This window comes from Lygodium microphyllum, chromosome 11, assembly GCF_053477565.2.
Source record: "Lygodium microphyllum isolate KBCC chromosome 11, Lygodium_microphyllum_v1.1.10, whole genome shotgun sequence".
NCBI classification, from domain to species: domain Eukaryota; kingdom Viridiplantae; phylum Streptophyta; class Polypodiopsida; order Schizaeales; family Lygodiaceae; genus Lygodium; species Lygodium microphyllum.
In genome coordinates, this window is record NC_141145.1 from 21,727,313 (window position 1) to 21,747,971 (window position 20,659).

At 44.6% G+C, this 20,659-nt stretch overlaps 1 protein-coding gene across 1 annotated transcript in view; it reads right to left on the reverse strand.

Annotated features, from left to right (window-relative positions):
• The window catches only part of LOC148028610 (ubiquitin carboxyl-terminal hydrolase 2-like), a 79,861-nt gene that overhangs the window by 46,769 nt on the left and 12,433 nt on the right, over nt 1-20,659 (reverse strand). Inside the window, exon 2 of the mRNA XM_087688885.1 lies at nt 7,166-7,212. Within this exon, the coding sequence (XP_087545011.1) occupies nt 7,166-7,212 (47 nt within the window). The remainder of the gene's footprint in view (nt 1-7,165; nt 7,213-20,659) is intronic.

Consider the following 20,659-nt stretch of genomic DNA (forward strand, 5'->3'; position numbering starts at 1 on the left):
AGTCTTGGAGCTTCCAATTTCTTGCACGCTTCTCGAGGCTGCTACTAAACCCTAATTTATGCTGTAAATTAAGGCTTACAGCAAAGAAATCTACAATTTCTCAGCCTCCAAGGGTCCAAATGCTGAGATCTTCGGAGCAACACTGTGAAATGGTTGGGAGATGAGAGAGAAAGCTGTAGAGAGAGAAAATTCAGAGTTTCTTCGTGAAAAACTGAAGAAAATCAGTCATTTACTACTGCTGCCCTGTCTCAACAATTTGTAGATGCTATCACACCTGCTGTTGATTGGTCTTCTCCTGCCCCTGGTTGCCTCAGAAGGTCCTCCAATGGCTGCAAATCAGACCAGCAACATCTCCTCCCTCTCTTTTGCAGGCTGAATCCACTAAAAATACCTCTCTCTAGTCTCTAAAGACGTTTTTCAATCTTGCAAGGGCATTTTTGACAAGTGACAACCTTCCCAAATGGTTTTTCCAACATTATCCATAATAAAATATTAATTTTCAGTCTTTAAATACTGAAAATTAATGTAATAAATATTTCGGTGCCTTGAAAAATAATCAGACTGGCCAATAATTAAATTGGCTAGGCAACTTCCATTCCCGAGTGTCTCTGCGCCATCTTTGACCATCAGATTGGCATTAGCTACCATTAAATGCCACTTCTCTAGTGTCACCAACTAACATTTATGACCAAATGAATGACCTAGGCCAACAACTGGCACTAGATACCACCACGTACCTGTGCGGCATAACTTATAGCAACTTTTGCCTTTGACATCCCGTGATTTTCTCGAGATGCGTGCTCGTAAATTTTAGTCTAACCCCAGTTACATCTCACATGTGCAACGTTTACTTAACTATGTGATTAAAAATTAATCCACATGTTAAGTGAGGTTTCAAAAATATATATCCTCATGACACCACACCTAGGAATCACACACAACAAGTTGAGGGGAAAAATCATCCAGGCTACCACCAAGAGCTAAAGTCCAATCACTACAAGAAGGACCCAGTGAGAGAGAAGTTATTGACTAAGTTATCGATAGTACCAAGCTGAATTTACATCATTCCAGAGATTCATAAAAACAAAAATACATACAAGAAACTGAGAAGAAATACCCTTAATACAAAAACACAAATAACGCCATACAACAAAGCACAGACTAATAGAAAAACACAATTAGGGTTACGGTAACTCAAAGACAATGAACACAGAGAATGAATGAAATGATATGACTATTGAATATACAATGCTCATGTAGCAAAACACTACGTAGTGAATGAATGCTATACCTCAAATTCCTATATCTCAAGGATCAAGGCAGAGGTAATGAGCTAGAGTGTGTCGTACTCTGAACAGATCCCAAATCGCAACAAGGCAATCTTCAGATGTTGAACACTAGCAAACGCAACCAAGAAAGATTGGATCTGATGCATACAATGGTGCAGAAGAGAAAAAGACTAAAAACGCAGGAAAAACCAACAGCAACAGTCAACATGCTGAAATCAGCTCCAAACAGTATGTGGTAGGCTGGAAATAGGCACCAAACTATTGTAGACAACAATGGCCAACTAGGACCGCGATGTCCTCCGTGTCCAAGATGTGGGCAGCAAGCTGATATACCTAAAATTTGCAAAAACAAGATTAGGGCTGAATGGAGGGCAGCATACCTATTTATAGAAAGTTTGGGTCTCCCAAATGGATTTGTGCTTATGGGATACAGACACTCTCTAGAAACGCATTTCTTTTTAAATAAACAAGAGTTTTTCCTTAATTAAGCATGTTTTGGGACCGTTTAAGTGAAGCTAATGCATTTTTAGCTCAACAAAAACCACATAAGAACTTTAATTTGCAAGAAGAGGATCATCTAGCTTTTCAAAACCTAAGACCCAGTTGATGTGCCTCATAGAGGACTAGGCCATAGGTCTACAAGTCCTAAAATCTTCGAAGTCAACAGTAAAGAGAAACCTTCCCATCCATCTATCCATTGACATTATGATTAAGCTAAAAACTCAAGAGCTAGGCCACAACTAGCAGACCGGATGGAGATAGACACATTCACAAAGATTGACCTTAGATACATTGAGTATGGCATCACTTATATGTATCATAACTGTGTAACATGCAAGGCATCCAGTAGTACCCTCACACGGTCTATAGAGCCTAACATCCAAAAGGTCAAAGCCACCAACATTGACCCGAAATATGAAGAGCTAATACCTACTGCATATCTTAGGATCAAACTAATTGCTAAGCAAGAGCTCATCATTGACGCTCTCATTAACAAAGGTTTTGATTACAACATCATGGCTTATGATGTATGGATTGTGATTGGTCAATCTGAATTAGTCCCGGCAAATGCAATCATCAAATCTTATGAAGAATCATCTTATTCCCTCCTACAATGATGCAAGATTCTTCAGACTATAGAGACTGAAAGCCTACCCATTTTTTTCTATGTGCTTTCAAACCGAGAAGATATGGGCAAGGAAGTCCTACTTGGAAGACCTTTTAAGCATGGAACTAAGTGCAATATAGACTATGTGGCACATTGCATACAGTTGAACCTACCAACTATCCAAATTATCGTTGCTTTCAACAAAGGGAACCTTGTCTCTTCTTCAGAGAGGGGTAAGTAACCTATCTTAGAGTCAAACCACACACATAGGGTAGAAGGCTAAAGAGTTCTAAAGGAATTCCTCTAAGGCACAAGCCGCCCAGATAGAGCCACTTAGTAGGAATCCTCCTGAAATCAAAGAAAAGACCAAAGTTGTTGCGAATACTACCACAGCTTCTCAAGTTGATCGAAATAGAAATGCATCCAAAAGAAATAGAAAACCTAGGGCATATATAATTGGAAGCATTGCTGGAGAGCTAGCACAAAGCCGTGATGGGTTCCCAAACCGTTGCTACGTGCTCAGCCCAAGGTCCCCAAGAGAAAGAGAAAGAGAAGTTGATGAACTTTAGCAAAATTGCAATTCCTCAAGTCCATTCTTGTAGAAATGGTTTTCTCATCGGCTTGAGATTGCTTACAATAGCAGTTGTCTTATGACAATGGGTAAGCAATGTCGTATAGTCAATATGCTTCAATATGATCCAATCTACTATGAGACTACTTCCTTGCGTTCTATCATCTTGGCTCGGCATTTGGACTTGCCACAAAAGTTGAAATACCACCCATTGCTTGATAAGATTCTAACTGAAGAGGAGTTACACATTGCCAGTCGCTTTTTGCAGGACCATTCTTGCTTGATGATCTGATTACTTACATTTGTGGACTAGCTAGAAAACCAATTGTCTTGGATATTTTTGCTGAGTACAATCCAAATTTCTCTGACTGGTGGATCCCAAAAACTGCAAAATACTGACCCTTGTATATAACTAACCTTTTTTCCCATTGTATATATTTTTCTTTTGTTACATTCACAAGAGCCAAAGACCCTCTGACTTTTGAAACAATGCTATATCTTCTATGGGGACAAGATTAAGATATGAGATCACAGCTTTTGCTCACGACACAATGGTGAAATGCAAAAAAATGTTTTTTGTAATTCTTTATATCTATCGACTTTGCATCTAGTACATGGTATTCTCAAGATTTCACCAAGTGAATGCAGGCTTATAATCGGTGACAAAGATTCCAAGATATGGCAACATCATGACAACTAGATCATCTGAGAGACTCACAAAGACAAAGACATCTAAGCACCATCAATACCGACATCCCAATTTCATCATCCATTACATCCCTTGACTACAACATACAATGGTCATCTACTTCTTGAGGGAAATTCATGCTTACTTCATCAATACTACCAAATCTTCATCACCTAGTACTAGTTTTTCTTCACCAACACTGTATCACCAATAAGACAAGGTGCTTTCAAGGTTCAAGGCTCAATCTCCCATTTCCATGTGTATACTCTGGTGCACAACTCCATTGTTTGAGCCAAGTCTACTATTCTCAATCAGCCTTTCAATCTCTCATACTTCCACTTTGATTTTGTAAGGCTGCTAGCCCAAGCTCAGTCTTCCATTTCCATGTGTACACTCTGGTGCACAACTCCATTCTTTGAGCCAAGTCTACTATTCTCAGTCAGCCTTTCAATCTCTCATACTTCCACTTTGATTTTGTAAGGCTACCAGCCCACTTATTTGATATTATATTATTCCAAAAGGAGTTTTTTTTTGTGTGTGTGTGTAGATACAAAAAGAGAAATGCAGGAAGGGAAAAAAAAAGACAAGTGAGAAAAAAAGGAAAGGAAAATTATACGTGCACTATACGGCACCTAGGGGTCCTCAAGTTGAATGCATCCAGTGGTTGGCTTCATCTCTAATCCCCTAGCCCCTTTCTCATTTTCCCCCACATTTACCCAAGGCACATCAAGGTCAGGACATACCTAAGGAGTCTCAGCTCGCCTTGGTTAGACCTATCTCCCTAAGTCATTTGCACTTTATCCATTCCACTTCATTTATCCTAGTGCTACTCACTCGACTTCAAAGCAAGAAGGAAAAGTTACTTCACATAAAAAGGGACCAGCTTCATCCACTCCCCTTTGTAATGATTCCACGGAGACCTATGTGCTTTAAGAGCATATTGGGTTGGACTCCATCTTTTGTCCATCTCCCCAACGATGTCTTTCCGATAACTTCATTCCCTCAACAACAACGACACTTTTTTTCATTGTCTCCAATGTAAGATTCCTTTATCAGGCTTCATTAAGCAAAGAATCCTTGGAGTCGTCTAATGAATCCTTGGAGTCGTCTCCTAACTACGTATTAAACTATGTATGCACATCCACTCACATAATATTTGCATCATAACCTATTCACGATTTCGGATGCTCAAGTATGGGACAACACTTCAGCCTTGCTTGAAGATCAACCCATCTCCCAATTCCACCTACACGTACACAATTCACCATACACGTAAGTAGACACATCCCTTAGGGAGAGCACAACTTGCCTTATAGGACTTTCATTGATGATCATTTGAAGGACTGCAGACCCATCAATATCGGTGGCCTCTACATCTTCATCCTTCCATGCCTCATTTCTCTTCTTCTACTGTGCCATCAATGCTTCTTCATGTAGATATCATCTTCCATCAGTTACCACATCTTTTTGGACGTCCTCTACAGCATCTGTATGATCATCATCTTCTTTAGTACCAATTCTTCACATTAGTAAGCATATCACTCTCATCAACCACAATTCTTCATCAGCAGTCTTTATTTCTCTCCATCAAGACTACTTCATCAAGACTGTTCCTAGCATTCCACATCTACCATTGACATTAGTACCATGGAACTAGCACTTATCTTAGAGTGGAATAATGTTAATAGTATTTTGTAAAGGCTAAACTCAAAGAAAGTCAAAGCACAAGTGCTAGACTTATTTAATAGTGGATTATTATTTTTTAAGCACTTCAATGATTATTTCTTTTAGGCACTTACACTATTTTTTGTACTTCATGGACATTAGATTATCATGAATGTATTATTTTGTAAGAGCCAAGCTCACTCCTATGTACATCGTATTTATCTCCCACATTGTATTTATCACACCTGCAAGTGTTGCATGGGTTTCGCACATGTATTTGTAATTGGATTGTTTAGACTAAGGTACAAGCATGCAATGAGGATTGACTGACCTAAATTCCATAAAGGGGATAGGACGCCCAAAAGAAGGCACAAATCCTAATTCACAGTGGTGGAAACCCTAAAACGCAGTAGGGCACAAACCCTAACCCTAAAACAGTGCTTCATCCTAGAGAGGTGACCTAGCCCTAACCCTAATTTGTGTCTATATAAGAGTAGGAGGTCTCAGTTGTATTGACCCTTCTAGTGTATCCATGATACGAAAGCTCTATCCATGCAACTATTGAAGCTTTCTATTCTATCATCTTGCTCCCATTGTTGAAAGTGAATGATAGAGAGTGAGTGAGGGAAGTGAAGCTCTTCGTCATCTTCTTTCTCTTCTTATTCTTCTCTACTAGCTTCTCGACTTGTTGGTGTGCTTGGAGGTGGATGCGAAGGAGAGACGTCATTGAATCATGTTTCTTGGGTCATGATGGAACCATCTTCAAAACTTCAAGCTTTTGGACTACAACACGAGAAGGCAAGTTGGTGAGTTCACTACATCTTAAAGCTAGTCTTGTGATCTTGCTTTCTTGGTTTGGAGAGAAGAATACTTAGTTAGTTAGAGCGGAATGTTGACACACAAGGTGAGAGATTGTTGCCGAAGTGAGTTGTAGCTTCTAAAACAATAGAAGTCCTCCAAAGTCCCGACTGTTGGTGCCTTTGGCTCAACATGCATTGTGTAACAAATGCTACCAAGAATGATCTAAAGTCTCGACTCAACACAAGTAACAGAAACTCGTATTCCACGCACAAAAACTTGGGAATGGCCTCAATTCGAAATCTCCCCCAAGTCACAATGATGGTTAAGCCGGGTGAATAAATGTCAGTTTGGGGAAACTCCAAAATAACTTCCCCACTAGGATAGCATTTTTTTCAAAATAACACTATTTGAGACTCTTCCCAAATGGCACTAGATTGGGAAAATGAGGGCTTGACTTAAATTTAGTGTCAAATTGGTGTAAATGTCAAGTCTTAGGGAGTTACAAACTGAAACTCAACTTATGCAGTTCCCTCAGGGCCGTCAAAGTGGCCCAAGTCCAAATCAAGTAGCAAATAAAGTATTGTAATTGACACTTAATTTGTAGAATGAAGAGGCATTTTTTATAAAACATACATGGCTGAAAAATAGGCTTGCCCTAAATTGCCAAAAGTACCAAGACAATCTATTATGAAGGCAGTGTTCCTCTTGAGTCTCAAACATGTTAAATTAACCGAGGTGGTCTCATCAGCCAACTACTAAAGCATTAAAAGTAAGAAAAGACCAACTATCTAGCTTCTCTAGGAGGGAAAAAAGATCAACATTCATTGCATCGACTCTCTTGCTATAAATTTCTCATGATCCACCTATAAAATCTTTAACCTGGCAGGTGTATTTAATATACAGCAAGTACGCCTACAATTCAAGGCCAATCTCAAGTTTTATTCTATCATAAAACAAAAGGCAAAAATTTTCAATTTCTTTATGAAGCAACTAGATGATACACTTCAATAGAGTGTAAGTGACAAGAAATGTCTTAGTTGCACCTGAACTCCCTTAACTTGCATTTCTTGGATAAGCTCTGTAAAAACTCCTACAAAATGCCATAGTGACAACAAAAAGCTAATAACTCCACAATTCAAAACATTGATCTTTTGGGGTAGAAAAAATATGGGTGATTTTTTTAATTAAAATAAAAATATTTCAGTAAGAGATATCAAATAAACAAACTTCAGAGTCTGAAAATAAACAAAAAAGTGCACATATAATAACTAATGACAGGATTCTTTCCATTGAAGTGTCAAGAAGAGGTGGACACTTTCAGAGGATACCATTACAAACTGGTACAATTAAAACGAACTTCGTGACTTTTTTGCTCTAAAGCAGCACAGTTGTATCATAATATAACAAAATAAGCCTTAGCATGCCCAAACAATTTCCAGTGGACCTCTTGTATCAGAGGTAAAAGGTATATAAGGCATGCCAAACTTGCTCAACATCTTAAAAGGTGTATGCTATTATCCATGCATCAAATGTATGATTGCAGTACTAAGTGGTTAACTTTTAAGTCTTTAATTAGGAGTGTAGTATCTGGTTTTGTCATGCTAATGAATTGAGAGGTCCCCAAAATTGATGGTAAAATGTAAAAAAACGAGTTTGAATTGTTGTGGCAAGTTCTTTGATTTGTATACCAATGGTAGATGTTTTGAGAATATTCTAGACTTGTGGAAAGAAAAGTTTATGAATGATCAATAAAGGGTGAAAAGGAGGAATCTAAAGACAAAAGTAAGATAAAAATGCCTTGGAGAGGATGTCTAAGGGAGACATGCCACTTGATAATGACAAAAGAATCCTACTGTTGTAGGATTCCCTTGATGAGGCACATTGCTCTACATGAAAACAGAATGTGTCAAGTTTACAGGAATGTCACAGTAATGGTCCTCTAAGAATACAAGTGATGTATTGATTAAAAGAAGGCATTATTGTCTTGGGTTACGTAATGATACAACCACTCTCCACCACATGAAGAAACCACAAAGAAAAAGAGAAGTTAGAAGAGGCCAATGGCACAGCAAAAGCAAAGAAATTGGACATGGAAGCCACTAAAGATAAGAACTGGTGAGAAGAAGCATGAGCCATCAATGATTTAATCAAAGGCATGTAAAATCATTTTTCCCAATTATATTGTCTTGAAAATCATGGCAACAATTATTTGTAAAATCTAATCATGGCCAAAATTATTTGTAAAATCTACGTATCAACTCTCTTCCATGCAGATTGTAAGATCCACAAGAATACCACAAAGGTCAAGATGTTGGGTTTGGTGCAAAGCTCCTTAGTAAAATAGACACTCAATCATGAGAGCGAGAGAGGGAGAGAGATTGTAATTCTAGATTAGCATAGCATTCCATGTCAAAAGGACGGATGCATACTTGAGTGATGTAGGTGAGAGCATTCGTGAGGAAGTCACTAGAGTCTATTTGACTCACAATGCATGACTCCTCCTCAGTCAGAATTCGATCTAAATACGGGTGGGCCAAGAGGTGCTCTTCTAGGGGTCGGTTACGAATGATGGTCAACACCCTATAGGAGGTTGGAGCTACATACGTGGGGTCATACTCCGAGGTTCTGATGGCACGGCGTTGCTCAGTGTTAGTCATGATTTGGTAGCCCTCTTGCTCCCATTGAAGTTGGAGAGCATACCATTTCCTCAAGAAAGAGGAGTCGTTGTCAGCAAGCTGCTCTTCAACTTCTCAATTTCCTGGCCAATGGCAAGGACTATGCTCTTGTCATAAGTCGTAATGAGACATTATCACTAATAGTGGAGCTGCAAGCGCACAATCTCTTAAGGTACTAAAGTAGCACTAGCAAGAGGGTAGTGACAAGGGGGGAAAACCTTCCTAGCACGAACTTTGTGTCAAAAGATGACGTACCAGCGAGACAGTAGGGTTTGCAGGGAGGAACACGGAGTGAACTCGGCAAACATGAAGAAGAGAAGAGAAGAGAGAAGAAACTCTGATGAATGGAATGATGAAGATCTGAATCATGGAGTGAATGTGATACAAGGGAACAAGGGTGCCGTAGCATAAGGAAGATGATAAAGACTACCACGAACCACGAACCGCAATGTCCTCATAAAGGGGTGTGAGGGTAGTGGTGGAGAGGCTAGAGAGAAGAGGTGACGGACTGAATGAATCAACCATAAGGAATGAATGAGAGAGTGGCCTATAAATAGGCACAGTCAATCTAGGATGGCGCCTCCTTTTTGGGGCTGCAAAACCCTAAACGCAAAACGCAAAAACACAAAAACACAAACTACGGGTGAAGTGTGAAGGGTTTCTCAACACCCCCTCTAAAGCCTAAAAAGGGAAACAAGAGAAGAGTGAGGTGGAGATGCAATGCTCATGCAACAGGTGCCACTTGGACAATGTCCCTCGTGGGAAAATTGTTCGCTTGCCCAAGTGCCCTAGTACAAAGATGATGAAAACATGCAATGCATAGAAGGAATGTCTAACTTTGTGTGGTGCCGAGAACCATAAGGATATACCCGTTTTGATCCCGGGAGGTGGCTCCATGTTAACCAAGTGACCAAGGCAAGAAGATGCAAAGGACCCCTAAGATCCAAGATTTCCACCAAAAAGAGAACCTGCAGTAAAGACCAGTAGACAGAGTGAACTGGAGAACCCAAAACTCAACCTCGGGAGAGCAGCCACTAGCTCCATGCATCCATGCGGGAAGGAATACGAAGGCCTCGTCACCAAGTCGCGGCTGAGCCTCCAAGGTCCCGATCTAGGTGGTACCTAAAGATCCTTGGTATCAATAGAAGAGATGATTGGTCGAAGACAACCACCCTAAGAAAGTAGAGGATGGGTAAAGAACTTCACGTGGAGTAGGTTTCCCCTCTGAGGTGGGAGGTGGAAGGGCCCCCGCTGAAGGTGAAGAAGTAGATGATCCCTCTGAGGGCAAAGAAATAACATCCCTCTCTGAATCCCCCTTTGAAGTAGATAGGGAATCCAAAAACTCATGGATCACGGACTCCGAAATGTCTAATGACGAAGGAAGTGCGGCCCGGTCGTGTTAAAGAAGATATCTAGGGTGCCGAAGAGCTCCCAGAAGTAGCCTCTCGAACTTGAGTAGTTGAGGGTGAGGAAGGGTGGGGCTCAGAATGAGCAAGAGGTGGGCAACAGTCGTTGCCTCTCAATAGAGCGGACTAGGTAGCTGAAGAAGAGGAAGAAGTCGAGCAGCCACTCTCTCTCGAAGAAGCGGACTGACGAGGAGACGGTATCAAACAATCACTGTCTCTCAATGGAGCGGACTGTAGATCCGTAGGTCGTGGAAGCCAATGTACCTAAAAATAAGTGGGAGAAGACTGCCGCTGGCATTGCGACAATCTCCAGGAGGTCGTAGCACCAATCGATCCTCCATGTGCTCGAAAGGACTTAGTACGCATCGGATGTGTCTTAGTGCCTTGAGCATAGTACTTTGATAGCCAATGTAGAACGATCTCTGTGGCCCAGAAAGGAGAGGTAGCACAAGGAGTGCCTGGTGGAAGACACATATACTCCGGGGGGGGTGGGAAGCAAGGGTCGAAGTCGGCAAGCATCGGTGGTGTGTCCGGTGATCCCACAGTAGGAGCACCTAGTAGTCTGGATATCTGTTGGTAAAGAAGCCGTGGATACCAGTGTGCCTTGATGAAGAAGGAAGAGGTCAGCCACCATGAACCACGAACCGCAATGGCTGCCTCAAGGAGTGTGAGGGCAATGTGAAGCACGAACCGCAATGTCTGCCTCAGGGAGTGGAAGGGCAGTGGAAGGGCTGGAAGTGAGCTGCCAGTGGGAGAAAGATGTGACCAGCAGTAAGAGACTGAAACCTACAAAAACGATATGTTGATGCAACGGAAGAAGAAGAGAAGTGGATGCCGAACCCGCCACCGGTCTTTGCCTTCATTGGAGTGGAGGATCTTCGCTGCTAGATAGGAAGATCTAGCTCTGATACCATGTCAAAAGATGACGTACCAGCGAGATAGTAGGTTTTGCGGGGAGGAACACAGAGTGAACTCGACAAACATGGAGAAGAGAAGAGAAGAGAGAAGAAACTCTGATGAATGGAATGATGAAGATCTGAATCATGGAGTGAATGTGATACAAGGGAACAAGGGTGCCATAGCACAAGGAAGATGATGAAGACAGCCACAAACCACGAACCGCAATGTCCTTGTGAAGGGGTGTGAGGGTAGTGGAGAGGCTGGAGAGAAGAGGTGACGGACTGAATGAATCAACCGTAAGGAACGAATGAGAGAGTGGCCTATAAATAGGCACAGTCATTCTAGGATGCCCTTTTTTGGGGCTACAATCCCTAAACGCAAAACGCAAAGACGCAAAAACACAAAAACACAAACTGCGGGTGAAGTGTGAAGGGTTTCTCAACACTTTGAAGGTGAAGTGTCTGTGCAGCAAGAGATAGTTCACACCAGAATGACCAAGAGGAACACAAGTGTAACAAACCACCTTGGAGTGAATGAGGTGAATGTATATAGGGAGGGTTGTCAGAGTGCAGCGGTGCGGAAGCGTAGGACTGAGAGAGAGAGAACGCAGAGAGAAAAGGGAGAAAAAGAGACAGTGTACAATGAAGATCTGCTGTATAAAGAATGCTGAATACAAAGATATACACGGGCGCAGTGCGCTGGACTGTGTGTCTCCACCTCGACGATGCGACCTGCTGTCCACCTCGAAGTCTGCTGCAGTCTGCACTGTCTGCTGTCTGAAATCTGCGAACAGAGACAGAAATCTGCACGGCACCGGTCTGTAATCTGCGACAGAGAAGAGTGTGTAGACTGCTGGAAACGTCGGCAATAAATAGGCGAAAAACCACCTAGAACGGGGCGCCAAAATAGGGCGCAGCCTGGAATAAATCTGCAGCAGGCAGTCGGACTGCCACGTCAGTCGGACTGCCACGTGGCAGTCCGACTGCTGCTGGTCCGACTGCAGCAGTCCGACTGGACTGCACCAGGCTGAAACCTGCCTGGCTGTGATCTCTCTAACACCCCCTCTCAGAGCCTGGGCAGGGCAGAAGCCTGAGGGATCTGGAATGTTGCCGAAGTAGAGCCTGAGGAAGCGCCTTCGTAAACAAATCCGCAAGATTGTCCTCCGTCTTGCAATACTCCACAGTGATGGTCTCATCCAGAAGCTTTTCTCGGATGAAGTGGTACTGGATCTCAATGTGCTTCGTCCGGGCATGAAAAACAGGATTTCTTGCCAAGGCAATGCAACTCTCATTGTCACATCGCAGCAATGTAGGACGAGTCTGGGGGCACCCAAGCTCCTCCAACAATCTCCGAAGCCACACAACCTCGCATGTGGTGGAAGATGCGGCCCGATACTCCGCCTCAGTAGACGAAAGGGCTACCGTGGGCTGCTTCTTGCTACTCCATGAAATAACACCTACACCCAAAGTAAAGCAGTAACCTGTTGTAGACCGCCTGTGGTCCACGTCACCGGCCCAATCCGAGTCGCTCCAACCTGCAAGTACAAGATCTGACCCATCTGTCCCTGCGGGGTAATGAATCCCCAAATCAGACGTCCCCCTCAGATACCGAAGTATCCTCTGAGCAGCCTGCCAATGCACCGTCTTAGGTTCACTCATGAACCCTGCCAAGAGCCCAACAGCAAAACATAGATCAACCCTAGTGTTGAGAAGCCAAATCAAAGACCCTATCAACTGTCGATAGCGGGAAGCATCCGCCAAAGGAGAAGCTGAATGGGAAGTGGCCTTCCAGTTCGGATCCATAGGAGTAGAGAGGGCCCGACAATCTTCCATCTCAAAAGTCACCAAGAGCTCCTGTACATATCTCTGTTGGGAGAGAAAGATCCCCCTCTGAGACTGATAAATCTCATGGCCTAAAAAGAAATGGAGTAGCCCTAAATCCGTCATCTCGAACGTCCGATGTAAAGCTGACTTTGTCTCCTGGACCTGCTGTGCATCATCACCTGTGACAATCAAATCATCAACATATAATACAAACAGCACACAACCATCCTCGGAACTGTGAACATACAGCTGCGGATCGGCCTTGGACCGCCGATATCCCAACTGAGTCTGGAGGAACGAATCAATCTTCTCGTTCCAAGCTCACGGGGCCTGCTTGAGACCATACAGGGCCTTCTTCAACCTGTAGACTTTCCCATCTGAAGAACCAAAGCCAGGAGGCTGCTCAACGTAGATCTCCTCCTTCAAATCACCATTCAGGAAGGCCGACTTCACATCCAGCTGATAAACAGGCCATCTCCTATGGCCAGCCAAAGCAAGAACAGCTCTAATGGTTGCCATACGAGCTGTAGGGGCAAAGGTGTCATGACAGTCAATCCCTGGGCGCTGGGCAAAACCCTTAGCAACAAGGCGAGCCTTGTGCTTATCCAAAGTACCATCACTGAGATATTTGGTCTTGAAGACCCACTTGACTCCAATCACCTTCTTCTTCGGGGGGCGTGGCACAAGTGACCAAGTGCCATTCCTCTCAATAGCCTCCAACTCAGCTTCCATAGCTTTCTTCCATGGGGCGGACTGTAAAGCCTCCTTCACGGAGGTGGGCTCTCGATCCTGCATAACTCGGGACATCAAACAATAATTGGAGCAAACAAGCTCCGAAGAATGCGCCTGGTGCCTCCGTGACCGCCGCGGACCATCCTGCGGTCCCCACTCCTCAGGAACCCCCTCGATCCCTGAATCACGGAGTGTGTCACGGGCCCAGCGAGGAGGAGGCCGAACCTCCCCTCGTCGTTCTCCATCAGTAGAAGACTCTGGAATGTCCACCGGTGGTAACTCCTCAGAAGGATCCGGTGGAACAGTAGACTCTGTGTCAGAAACAGAATCATAATCAAACGGCACAGGCTCCAGTGGAACTGTAGAAGGAGCCAAACTCTCCCCTGGATCTCCAAGAACGGGATGCTCCTCACCCGTTGAAGAAGCCGGAACCTCCACAAACCGCACATCACGGCTAGTATATACATCCCGCTTGACGGGATCATACAGTCGGTAGCCTTGGGACTGGGAGCTGTAGCCAACAAATACCTGTTTTCGGGAAGCCGCTTCAAATTTGTCACGGTGAGCCTTGGGAATGTGAACATAGGCATCACACCCAAAGACCCGAAAGTAAGAAACATCTGGCTTCGTCCCAAAATAAGCCTCAAATGGAGTCATCCCTTCCACGGCTGAAGTAGGGGATCGATTAAGGATGTGGACTGCAGTAGCCACAGCCTCGGCCCACAGAACCTGAGGGGTCTGTCGGTGCTCCATCATGGTGCGCGCCATCTCGATCACACTGCGGTTCTTCCGTTCTAGAATACCATTTTCTTGAGGAGTATTGGTATTGGCAAACTCCTGGTGAATTCCTCTATCTGCACAAAACTGAGCAAATTCATTAGACACAAATTCACCTCCCTTGTCGGATCGCAAGGTCTTCAACTTCCGGCCTGATCGGTTCTCCTCAAAGAGAAGCCAATCCTTGAAGTGCGAGAAAACTTCTGACTTTAGTGCCAAAAAGTAGGCCCATGTCATCCTGCTGTAGTCATCCACGATCAGCATGAAGTACGAGCTCCCACGCAGGGACTCATTCCTCATAGGGCCACATAGATCCGTAGATACTAGCTCCATCGGTGAAGTAGACCGCCGCGAAGCTGTGTGGGGAATGGCATCCCGATGCTGCTTCCCCCGTATGCAGGAGACACATGGCTGCTGGCTCACCACTATATCCGGCAACCCTCAAACAAGCTGTCCACGTGACGCCTTCCAAAGATAGTCATAGTTCAGGTGACCAAACCGAGCATGCCATAACTCAGACTGTGACTGTGAGGTAAGAAGAAGAGAAGAGAGGGCAGTGGAAGACTTCAGTTTGTAAATGCCGTTCTCCTCATATCCAGAGGATAGAACCTTCCTCGATTCACGATCAAGGACTCGCACAGTAGAACTGTCAAATTCCACCAAAAGACCAAGGGAGCAAATCTTATGAACTGAAAGGAGATGGTACCCCAATCCTGGTACATGCAAAACCTCTGAGGTATGGGTGCCACCTCGTCCATCCGGAATAAGCTGCATGTTACCCCGACCTGCAATAGAAACTGAAGAGCTGTCTCCAATGAGAACCTGCCCACGCGAAGGTCGCAGCTGGGCAACACCATCTGATGAAGGAGTCATGTGCCGTGAGGCACCACTATCAATAATCCACTCTCGAGATTGGGGAGCCGCCATCGCAGCATCAGAAGCATTCGGTGAAGCGTCCTCAATGACAACTAAATGTAGAAATGCAGCTGATGAGGGTGCAGCCACCACTCCAGAATCCTTGGTTTCCTTCTTCTTGGTGTCCTTCGAGTCTTTGTCAGGGCAATCCTTCTTCCAATGGCCAGTCTTTCCACAAATATGGCATGTGGAGTCTTTGTCCTTGTCCTTCTTGGACTTGTTATCCCTCTTCTTCTTCTTTTGGTCCTTCCCCTTCTTCTGAGAGGCTTGACCTGTCAACGCCTCCGTCTTGGAAGCATTCTGTCCCTTTAACTGTTCCTCTTGGTCCAGGACCATAGGAACCAACTCTTCCCACCGAAGAGTAGACTCTCGCCCCGAAGCAATAAGGGCAGAGTAAAATGTACCGAATCGTGGCGGCAACTGGGACAAGAGTGTAATCGCCATGTCTTCGGAGGAAATTGGCTTCCCCGCATTCTGAACCTGCATCTGTAGCTGCCTTAGCTTGTTAATGTATTCCCTTAGCGAAGAAGACTTATTGACGGACAAGGTCCGCATCTGTACCTCCAAAGAAACCCTCTTCATCAGGGTCATCCGATTGTACATTTGATCAAGCTCCAGCCATATCTCACGAGCCACCGTCAAGTGCTCGATGTGAGCGATCACGGCTGTAGTGCATGATAGAAAGAGAAAGGATCGAATCCTGGCATTCAGTTTGTCCCAGTGAGACTGGGCCCTGGACAACTCCGCACGAGCATCGGAAGAGAGTTTGGACTCATCTCTTACCAAAGGCCGGTCAATATCTTCCTGTACCAACTCCGCCAAATCATAGGACTCTAGGATGGCCAACATCATAACGCGCCAAATGCGGTAGTTGTCGCCGTCGAGCTTCTGATCTGTAGGAAGAGCCGGTAGGACAGGCACCTTCCGGTCCATTATCGCCTGGAACTCCAAGTCCATCTCTGTAGACATCTTCACCTGCAATGCCTTCTCAAACGCAAAAGCAGCCCCCTCTGACTGGGTAAACTCAGCCTGCTAAGGCTCTTCCGCGTCCCGAAGCTTCTTCACCCGCCAGAGGCGATGAAAAAGCAAAACCTGCACTTTTAGGTTGAAAACTCAAACTTTCTCCGCATAAAACAGCAGTAAACAGCAGCAAATCCACCACCTGTACTCCTTTCCTATGCGCCCACACTCGTTTCAGCCTTGTTCCAAGGCGCAGCCCTCCTGTCTGCCCTTAAACGCAAAAAACGCAAATTTGTGTCGCAATGGAAACTCCTCTTCAGGTTGATTCTGCCCTCAGTCAGCCCTCAAACACTGCTCTGATACCATGTCAGAGTGCAGCGGTGCGGAAGCGTAGGACTGAGAGAGAGAGAACGCAGAGAGAAAAGGGAGAAAAAGAGACAGTGTACAATGAAGATCTGCTGTATAAAGAATGCTGAATACAAAGATATACACGGGCGCAGTGCGCTGGACTGCGTGTCTCCACCTCGACGATGCGACCTGCTGTCCACCTCGAAGTCTGCTGCAGTCTGCACTGTCTGCTGTCTGAAATCTGCGAACAGAGACAGAAATCTGCACGGCACCGGTCTGTAATCTGCGACTGAGAAGAGTGTGTAGACTGCTGGAAACGTCGGCAATAAATAGGCGAAAAACCACCTAGAACGGGGCGCCAAAATAGGGCGCAGCCTGGAATAAATCTGCAGCAGGCAGTCGGACTGCCATGTGGCAGTCCGACTGCTGCTAGTCCGACTGCAGCAGTCCGACTGGACTGCACCAGGCTGAAACCTGCCTGGCTGTGATCTCTCTAACAAGGGTATGGTGGATTAATCCCCAAATGGTTGTGAGCCTAACGCCTTGCAAAATACTTCAACCTTTCTCCGTAAAGAGTCTTTGTAAACACATCTACTAAGTTGTCCTTTGTAGGGACATTAACCAAGTTAATCTCTCCACATGGAACGTTTCCCTGACATAGCAATAATGCACCTCAATGTATTTTGTGCCAACATGAAACACTAGATCCCTCACAACTACAATAGTGCTCTTGACTACTAGTATAGACGGGAGTGGGTCCCACACAAACCCTATATTCACCTTCACAGTTAAAGGTGGCCACCATTATCTATTTTTTGTTGAGCCAAGACATACGAGAATCCATTAGTAGTCATGTGTGTCATGTACAGTCATCTTAGGTCTCCTACCTATGAGCCTCAATCGAAATCAAATGAGGACTTCCAGAGCTCTGACATTGAGATTGTATATCAATTTATGTGTCTTAGACATTTCCGATGGAGATGGCACCAATGCATTTCTGTTTTGACATAGTGACCACGCCAGTTTTAGGATGCCCTAACCAAATCAACCATAATTTGGGCCTTTGAGTAGCTCGGCCAGTTTCTTGGGCTTTTGGCTATGAAAAGCCAGCCCACACTTCATGGTTCAGTCATTCCATATGATCATCTTCTCAACCAGCCTCTGTCATCATCATCTTCACCTCCTACCTCCATTTGACACCCACACTAACACCTAAAGCTGCCAGTTGGGGCTGACAGCCATTGTGTCACTCAATCTCATTCACCTGCGTTTTTCAGTGTGGAGATCTTCTCTTCCCGAGCATCATCGTCTCCAACTTGCCGTCGGCATCCTAGCCTCTGGCGACAGTCTACATCATTGAGCGTCAATGATTTCATCCCTCGTCCATCATACGGACTGTTGGGACATGCATTTTTGTAACTGCCCAGAGGACTGCATTTTGCTCCCTTCACTATGCAGATTTTCCATAGGTACTGCCGCTTGATTCAGATAGGACAATGCAATTATCTTTTGAGCTTCAACTCCATTGTATCAACTTTTCTTCTCATAGCATGATTTAGTGCATCATCACCGTATTCTTCCTATGTTTCTAAGTTTCTCTTCTCTCTTAGTGTTGCCGTACACATAGTGTGTTACTCGCCACAAACCCTATTGTCTCTTTGCATTCACTTATTTTGACATGGTATTAGAGCATACCTATTATTTCTAACATGGTAGAAAAGCGTAGGAGCTCAAAGAGCTAAAGACCCAATTCATTAGAGAAGGCAAAGACAAGTTGCAGGTTCTGCATCATCTACTGATTTTCCCCTTCATTTTCATTGCATTCCCAGGAGACAAAGATACCCTTCTCTTCCTCTCCCACCCATCCACCCTTTTACAAGTTGACACTTAAGTGCTATGACTTCTACCCAGGCTAACGAACAGATCACTAGGTGCTCCTCTTTTCAACATCATCGAAACCCCCACCAATGCTTGCCGCCATGGACCTTTGCTCCCAACCCCGCCAAAGTGTTTATGCATCTACCCCTCGATAGTCATTGTGCCACCTCTCCCTTCTGGGCCACAGAGTTTATTTTGCACCAGCTTTCAGATTTTTATGCTCAAGGCAATAAGACACATCCGATGCACACTAAGCCCTTTCGAGCCCCAGGAGGATCAGCTGGTACCACGGCCTCCTCGTATCCATTGTTAGCCGGGTGTTAAGACCTGGTGTAGCCATTACTTAAAGCAATTTTCTAATTTTTGTACTCTTCGAGCATTCCTTCTTCTCCGGATCAATTTCAATTTTTTTTTATTTTTAGCTTCAGCAATATGCAGCGATGGCAAGCAATTGGCACATGGGCCAAAAGGAAAAAGAAAAAGAAAACTTGGCCAGCCATCTTATGCATTTAAATCTTTTCCAAAATTTCTCTTCAATTTCTACTAAAAAAACTAGCGATTTTTTTTTTTACAACAAAGATTTGCGACCCCCGAAATGTGCCATGCAGGTTGCTTCTACTTCTTCTAGGGTTTCTAGAATGCCACCTCAACAACCCGCGGTTTTGCAATCCGCTCCCCCGAGAGTGATTATTGGATACCATCCCCTCGACAGTCCGCTCCTTCGAGAGACAATGATTGTTCGATACCTTCCTTTACTTCGGCTCCGTCATCCGCTCCACTATGAGAGTGATTGTTGCCTACCCTTGGCTCAGCATAGGCCTCCCTTTTTCCCACCCTCGACTACTTAGGTTCGAGAGGCCACCTCTAGGAGTTCTTTAACCTCTTTGATACCCCAGATACCTTCTTCAACACAACTAGCCGCACTTCCTTCGTCATCAAATGATTTGGAGTCCATGATCCATGAGCTTTTAGATTCCCTCTCTCTTGAGAGGGGAATTCAGAGGGGGATTTACTCTTTTTGCCCTCTGAGAGAGCTCCTACTTTTTCAGCTTCAAAGGGGGGCCCTCTCCCACCACCCTCAGAGGGGATACCTACTCATCATGAAAGTCATCACCCATCATTTACTCTTCTAGGATGGCTGTCTTCGGGCAGTCATTTATCCTATTAATATCCAAGATCTTCAGAGACTGCCTACATCATGGCCTTGAAGGTTTAGCCACAACTTGGTGACAAGACCTTCGAATTTTCTCCAGTATGGAGTTACGAAGCCTGTGGCTTCTCTCCCGAAGTGGAGTCAGGTTCTACAATTCATCCCGTCTACTACTCCTTACTACAAGTTACCTTTCAGGTGGAAATCTTAGATCTCCGAGATTCTCTTCTTCTTCATCATCTCTATCTTTGCTCCTATTTCTTCATCTCTTTTTGGGCCTAAGAGGGAGTCTTGTGAAACAACTTCTTTAGTTTACACGCTTTATCCTCCGCCATCAGATAACCTTCACTTCTCTTGCCAATCCCTTCCACTACCCTCACACCCCTTCAGGAGGACATTGTGGTTCGTGGCTCGTGGCTGCCCTTCACCATTCCTCTTTTGCTTCAAGCGCCCTGTTCTAGTATTAGGCCTTGTGTTTGGAGCATCTTCCACCTGGCGCACCACCATCATCTACTTGGCATTAGCATCCTTCTCCTTCAAGCTCCACCTTCACCTATGTTTTTCAATGTGGAGATCTTCTCCTTGCCTAGCATCATCGTCTCCATCTTGCCCATCAGAATCCTAACCTCTAGTGAAAGTCTACATCATTGAGTGTCAATGATTTCATACCTCATCCATCATAGGGATTGTTCGGACCTGTGTTTTTGTAACCTGGCTCCTCCTCCATCACCTCGCATCACTTGTCTATCACAGGGGCTACTGGGACCTGCGTTTTTGTAGCTTGGCTCCTCCTCCATCACATGACGTCACTCATCTATCACAAAGGTTGTTGGGACCTGCGTTTTTGTAGCCCGGCTCATCCTCCATCATCTGGCGTCATCATTATCCACCTGGTGTCAACATCTGGGTTGCTCTCCCTGCGTTTGACAGCTTCAACATTCTGGGATTTGCATTTTGCTACCCAAGTCACTCC